The sequence below is a fragment of the Sitodiplosis mosellana genome, unplaced genomic scaffold, assembly GCF_009176505.1.
Source record: "Sitodiplosis mosellana isolate CC-2019 unplaced genomic scaffold, AAFC_SMos_1.0 Smas_scaffold_3, whole genome shotgun sequence".
Taxonomy (NCBI): Eukaryota; Metazoa; Arthropoda; class Insecta; order Diptera; family Cecidomyiidae; genus Sitodiplosis; species Sitodiplosis mosellana.
Genome location: NW_022595246.1, coordinates 8,290,856 through 8,297,107, shown reverse-complemented (window position 1 = coordinate 8,297,107; position 6,252 = coordinate 8,290,856). Strand labels below are relative to the sequence as shown.

Below are 6,252 nucleotides of genomic sequence, written 5' to 3'. Positions count from 1 at the left end.
TGTCCGGGCCGCTCCTCGTCTTCCAAGCCAAAATCACCACTTTTAAATCGTGCAAACCACTTTCGACACGTTCGCTCAGCCAGAGCATGGTCACCATAAACTTCCACTAAAATTCGATGACTTTCGGCTGCACTTTTCTTCATCATAAAACAATGAAGAAGAACGCCCCGTAAAAACACTTTATCTGGCACGAAATTCGACATTTCCAATTGAATAAAAAATGTTATTGTTACGCTTCAATCAAATGACACAGACTGAAAAAGACGCGTAATGACAGTAGCTTTCCAATGAATATTTGGAAAAATGGAATAATGGAATAATGGAATAATAATCTAGTTACGCCATCTTTTGTGAAACGGCACGAATTAATTCACACTCCCAATATATTAGCTCCCAACTTGTAGGTTATTCTCATATCGAATGTCAAATAAATTCACCGAAACAGCTAAGAAATATAACAAACATTTTTTATTTTCATTTCGATTTATTTGTTTTAAAACGTAAGAAAATTCAGACAGATTTTTTCAGTTGAACAAACTTAATGCATAAGAATTTCAGTTTGTACCAATCGACTGCTGATATCGCCGGGCATTCGGTATGGAACTGTTGCTGCCATATTTGTAATTGCCCTTGCCTGATCGCGCAAAATGGCCAATTGCTGTTTTGGTTTGAGAAAGAAGAATTTTTGATGAATATTGGGGAAAATTCCGAATGAAATGGAGACAAACGAGATAAATTTTGGATGGGAACTCACTCGTTCTTTTGCCTCATCTGTATTGAATGCGTATCCATCGCGTCCTTTTAAGTTCTTGTACTGCGTGTGAATGATATCCATGGTTGCCAGCAGCAAATCAGGGAACACTTTGCTCACTTCGCCGCCAAGCCTGGAATAACATAAGATTTGAGCCGAATTTCATAGGTAGATTCAAGAAAGCCGAAATAGAAAGAAAGCTGAGCCAAAATATTGAAAACAATCATCGTGATACTTTAGATCAATATACACACCTTTTGAAGTTATTGACGCAAATCTCCAGGTCATTCATGCTCAATGGAACGAGTTTCAACTGACCCAGCGTTTCTAAAGCCAATTGATACTTCTGTTGATGGTATTCGTCGAAGAATTTGACCAAGTCACGCAGTGTGAAGAATGTGGCACGAATATTGGAATCACAATGCAGTTCCGTATCAGCATAACGCTCGGTGAACTCCAAGGCTTTCAAGTACAATCGCTCGCGTAACGAACCTTTTTTGCCGGTTTGATGCACAACTGGAGACAGTAAAATTGACAAGTATCGCAAGCATTGCTCTTCGATCTATTGAACATCACGGAAAATTTGAATTAAAATGGTGAATTTGAAAAAGAATTTAAATCAAAGCTTCAACAATTGAGGTACTTACACCAGCCAAATCATAAAGTTTAACGGCGTCTTCAAACAATCCTTTTTTGACCAGTTCATCGCCAACAATTTCACAGGCTTTTCGCACATCGATTTCAATCGACTCGAATTGATCGATTAAACCACGTGATCGGATACAGTTTCGCTGCATTTTGCCGAAGAGTAAATCGTAGTCGCGGCATTCGATAGCCAAATCGGATACACAAGTTAGGAACAAGTTGCGGCCGTCTGGATCACGCTTGTTTCTGAATTTTGAAATTTAAGGGAAAAAAACATTTAGACAACATCAGAATTGATCATTGACAGCTAAAGTCACTTAATTAGGAAATGAGAACGCATTCAATCGAATGATAAATCACCTAAGGAAATAGAAGTACTGAAGAGCTTCAGCTGGATCAGTGATTTCGAAATTGCGAACGTAGAGCATGATTAAGCGGGCAACATTCAAGCGTCGCAACGGAACTGGATCCTCGATATCGATTGACACTGTAAATTGAGAGCAAATATTCAGTTTTTCGACGGTTCATTCAAAAAAGTGTCAAAATACGTACACAATGGTTGTTGCACACTTCGCGGCAAGCCCAAGAGGAACATTTCGTTGAGAGCTAAAGCGATATGAACGGCATGAGTGCGATAGCGTTCGAAACGTGACAAGAATTCGATGGCAGGTTCAAATTGACCGGTCAATGCCAACACTTGGAAATACAAATGTGGTTGTTCGTTGGCATTGAAGTGTTTCTCTCCGTATTTTTCAAGAATCATTGACTGAAGAGCCGGGTATGTGGGGTTGTCTGATCCAATATGATCGTCAGTGTTGCTCATATTGCCATTGTCATCCGGTTGAATCATGGACAACTGAATCCATAGAAAATCATCGGTGGTCTTGGCCACTTTTGCATGATCTGGCACATCACAACAGCCAATGAGACCATAAACAGCACACTTGTACATGTCTGTTTCATTCTGAATCTTTCGCTTGTACTGCATCTTGATTTGAGCTTCCAATTTGGCACTGATACGCTGATTAGGTTTGCGTGCCTTCTCTTCCAACACTTGAATCAGATCATCGTGACCCAGCCTACAAACAATGACAGCAAATATGAATAGCTGTTAGAACCAAATTAAAATCATTTAATTACCCAGCTTGTTGCAAACACTTCAATGCTGATTGAATGCTTCCACAACGCAACGAGTAGTAAACCATTGGCCACAGAGGTCTACCATCGATATGACCGTCTTGAAGACCAATTGTGTTTCCTGTTTGACTGTTGAAGTTCAACGCCACGAATGAGCCAACCAAATTAAAGACACTTGGCACACCGCCACGTTGCGCCTCGGGCAAACGGTCCGATATGTAGGTTTGCATGAACAATTTATATCTGGGATTGAAAAGATGTTGGGAAGTTGAAGTCAATTCAAGATATATTGAAGATTGACAGACGTTGTGAAATTCACATTTTTACACAATTCGCAACGTTACGAAATCCGAAACGTACCTATGCTCCAAATATTTTTTACCCTGAGCCACGAATTCATATTTTGTGTTCCGTGTTTTGAATGGATCTTGCGACTTCGGCAGTGGTGTAACATTCGTCATGTAAATGATGATTTCCCAGATTTCGTTCACCTTCTGCATTTTGTGACAAGAAAAAACCAAATTAAAAAAAAATGAATGCGGAATATTCACATTCCAAAGCAAATGTCAATAGATATAACTTCAACTAACCGTGTCATTGAACTGCTGTGCAATTTTCGAGAATCGTTCCACTAGATTCGGCCGCAATCCGCCGGCGATCACCAATTTGTTATATTCATACACTTCACAAGCATAAGCCATCTCTTGACTGTTCAGGCTTGACTTTCCACGAGCGCTTGTTTCGTTCAAAACAGTCTGTTCGGGGCCTTTTCGAATGTCGATCCAATTTTGTGATGGTCCAATCAAAGCGTTCATCAGCTTGATTTTCTCCTGTTTCCAATCGCTGAGAATGTGTTCCCACTTTTGGTTTTGAGCCGATAAATACGAGTTTTTGTGCACCTCCTCGATGACCGACAGAATGGCCGTTTCTTTCTCATTTCGTAAGAAACCCTGAACGTCTGTGTCGGCTATTGGTTCGAGTGGTTCAAATGTTTTACGCGCACTCAACGACTCAAGCTTCTGTGAGATTTTCGGCAGCTCAATACCTTTGGAACCAAGAAGGATGTGACTGTGTGGAAGTGGAAAAAATGGTTGTGGCATTCTGTTTTTGTCATCGTTTCTGATTCAAAAGTAGGAGAAAATGATTAAATAGAATTAAATCAAACATACGCTTGAATATCCTGTGCTTCTGTTTGGGTGACACGCGAATGTAGTTCACGTGTAGCCTGAAGTACTTGTGGCAACGATCGTTCCACTCTCGGTAGCAAATCCGAAGCATTTGTCTCATTGGTCAGCTTTTGAGCTTCTTGGAGAAGTGCGTTGAAATCCATTGTGAATCAACTGAAGGCGACTTTTTCTCAACGAAATGCTGTGTTTCAACTTTAAACCTAACCTAAAATAATTACAACGAAAAATTCACTTCAGTCAATATTGCTATAAATTCGACATGGCTTGAATCAAATTTGTCCAAATTTCTGATGTTTCACGTGAAAAAATTGTCACTTGAAACAAAACGCTACCTTGTTAATTTCCTTGTAAAAAATTAAAACAAAAGACTCATCGAAAATGTACCGCCTTTTAGTATAAACAATTCGCGATGTCTTGTGTGTGTGTATGAACTGTCAGTTGTGAGCGGCTGTCTGTTGAGTTAATTCAAGTCTGACATGAAGTTGATCGCAAATATAAACTGCGTTCATCATAACCACAAAAAAAAAAATTTGAAGGTTGATACCGTCTTCACACATGCGAACACACTGTCAAACAACCAAACATGTCTCGTAATACATTTGATATAAAGTCGCTTTTACTTTCATTACAATTGGTATAAGAATCGATGAATAATTCAAGAGACCGAATAATTTGGCTAAAAATGACACAATAGGGAAGTGAATAGCGTTACCCGCAAAAACGAAAATAAATTTTATTTTTTGGTATCAAAGCTGAGCTGTAGTTGGAAAAACCGAGAAAATACGCAGCTACAATGAATACAACAACAGTGAAAAGCATAATTCGGTGTGGGTATGCATTGTGTTCGAAAGATTTGTTTGCTCATCCGAGCACCAGTCGCATTTTGTACAATTGCACATCAGAGCGAAACTATTGTGAACCATGGCCGATGCGATCAATTCAAAGAATCACATCACTACAGCCATCGATTGGCTTCAAACAATGGAGTGTTAATAGTAGCATAGTCACCTTGGATCATTATCATCTGTATCGATACTTTTCCACAAGCTTACCTCACAACAGTCAAACTGCATTGAAACCAAAATCACCAGACCACAACAGCGATGACGACAGAAAAGCGAAAAAAGAAACAACAAAATCAAGCGCTGGCGGCAAAGTAGAAAATAAAACCAAGGATGGTGAATTTGAGACTGAAGCAGCCGCCAACAAAACTGAAGATGTTCCACTAGTCGAAGAGAAGCTTACATTAACTGCAAAATTCAAGAAGATGTACAAAGAATATTGGTACGTTTTGCTGCCAGTGCATGTATTCACATCTTGCTTTTGGTTTACTGGCTTCTACTATCTATCAACAAGGTATGTAATTGAATCGTTTTGATCCACTTTCAATTGTTTTATTCATTTTGATTCCGTATCATTATACGATTTTCATATTATTATGGTTTTTATTTTGGCCAATTGCAGCGGTGTAGATATACCAGCCTTATTGGAAACCATGCACGTCAGTGAAACAGTAGTCACAAAGCTGAGAGACTCTTCGCTGGGCCATGCAGCAATTGCATACCTGTGTTACAAAATCGCCACACCGCTTCGTTACACCGTTACACTTGGCGGCACAACTCTATCGATTAAATATCTATCGCAGTGGGGATACATTCGACCAGTTCCAACTAAAGCCCAGTTAAAACAATTGTATGACGATCAGAAGGCTAAATTTCAACACAAAGAATAGAACTTGGATAGAAAACGAAATTACTAGATTGAAAGTTGTCAGAATGAAAGGAAAACAAATACCAAATTCCTATCACGTCGAAATAAGTTCTTATCAAATGCTTTGGATATTGAATATGTTTGAGCAATGCGCTTGAGATTTTATTTTTTTTCTGCAATTCGAATTCAAAATTTACAAATTGGGAAATACTTTTTTTTTGTTGTGATGAAGAGAAAAATAAACCTTTATTGTTATGAAAATGCAATTTTCTTATTTCTGTAAAACCTTGTGATACCTTTGGTTTACGTTCCTATAGAATAAGTAAGTCTTATATGAACCAGTTGCAAATAGGATATTCATCGACTTATTCTCAACTCGATCCATGACACGATCTAATGATTTATGCTAGTATGATTTTCAACAAACTGGCGATTTTATGCCAATTTTATTCCGTCTAGAAATTGAATCTGACATCATATTCACAGCTATCTTTTTGTTGATCGCCCACCTTTCTCCATTACAGAAACAAAATAAGACGCAATTTATCATATATATATGTCTCAATGTTTGTTTATTCGGTAATTTTCATATATTTATTTTGTTATTGTTGTGATTACGTGTGTCTCTTAGTGGAAATTTATTGTTTAAAAATTGTAATTTACAAGAATTCAACAATTCTAATAGAACTGATTTGGTTTATATTGAATTTATTTTACTTTTCATCCGAATGTAATAGATTTGATTTATTTCACACGAAAAAAATGGTTTGGTATTTTTGTATGGTTTTTTTCTATTTAGCTATGAGCTAGATCGAATCACAA

At 38.0% G+C, this 6,252-nt stretch overlaps 3 protein-coding genes across 4 annotated transcripts in view; 2 read left to right on the top strand and 1 right to left on the bottom strand.

Annotated features, from left to right (window-relative positions):
* Positions 1–431, top strand: part of LOC129565815 (alaserpin-like) — a 12,400-nt gene extending 11,969 nt beyond the window's left edge. Inside the window, exon 4 of the mRNA XM_055441052.1 lies at positions 405–431. Within this exon, the coding sequence (XP_055297027.1) occupies positions 405–431 (27 nt within the window). The remainder of the gene's footprint in view (positions 1–404) is intronic.
* A 33-nt stretch (positions 432–464) lies between these two features.
* LOC129565955 (nuclear pore complex protein Nup93-1-like) lies at positions 465–4,198 on the bottom strand. Of its 2 annotated transcripts, XM_055441372.1 has the most exons (11): positions 4,053–4,196; positions 3,703–3,925; positions 3,124–3,601; positions 2,894–3,027; positions 2,537–2,776; positions 1,949–2,475; positions 1,757–1,883; positions 1,399–1,642; positions 1,006–1,313; positions 755–884; positions 465–658 (listed from the first exon to the last, which is right to left on the bottom strand). In XM_055441372.1, exons 2-11 carry the CDS (start codon positions 3,861–3,863, stop codon positions 539–541), a joined length of 2,469 nt encoding a protein of 822 aa, XP_055297347.1. In that variant the 5' UTR covers positions 3,864–3,925; positions 4,053–4,196; the 3' UTR covers positions 465–538. The 2 variants fall into 2 exon arrangements, with proteins under 2 accessions (XP_055297347.1, XP_055297346.1); XM_055441371.1 differs by having other exon boundaries at positions 465–884; positions 4,053–4,198.
* Positions 4,199–5,691, top strand: LOC129565957 (uncharacterized protein C18orf19 homolog A). Its single transcript, XM_055441375.1, has 2 exons — positions 4,199–5,076; positions 5,185–5,691. Exons 1-2 carry the CDS (start codon positions 4,514–4,516, stop codon positions 5,450–5,452), a joined length of 831 nt encoding a protein of 276 aa, XP_055297350.1. The 5' UTR covers positions 4,199–4,513; the 3' UTR covers positions 5,453–5,691.
* The last annotated feature ends 561 nt before the right edge of the window (positions 5,692–6,252 follow it).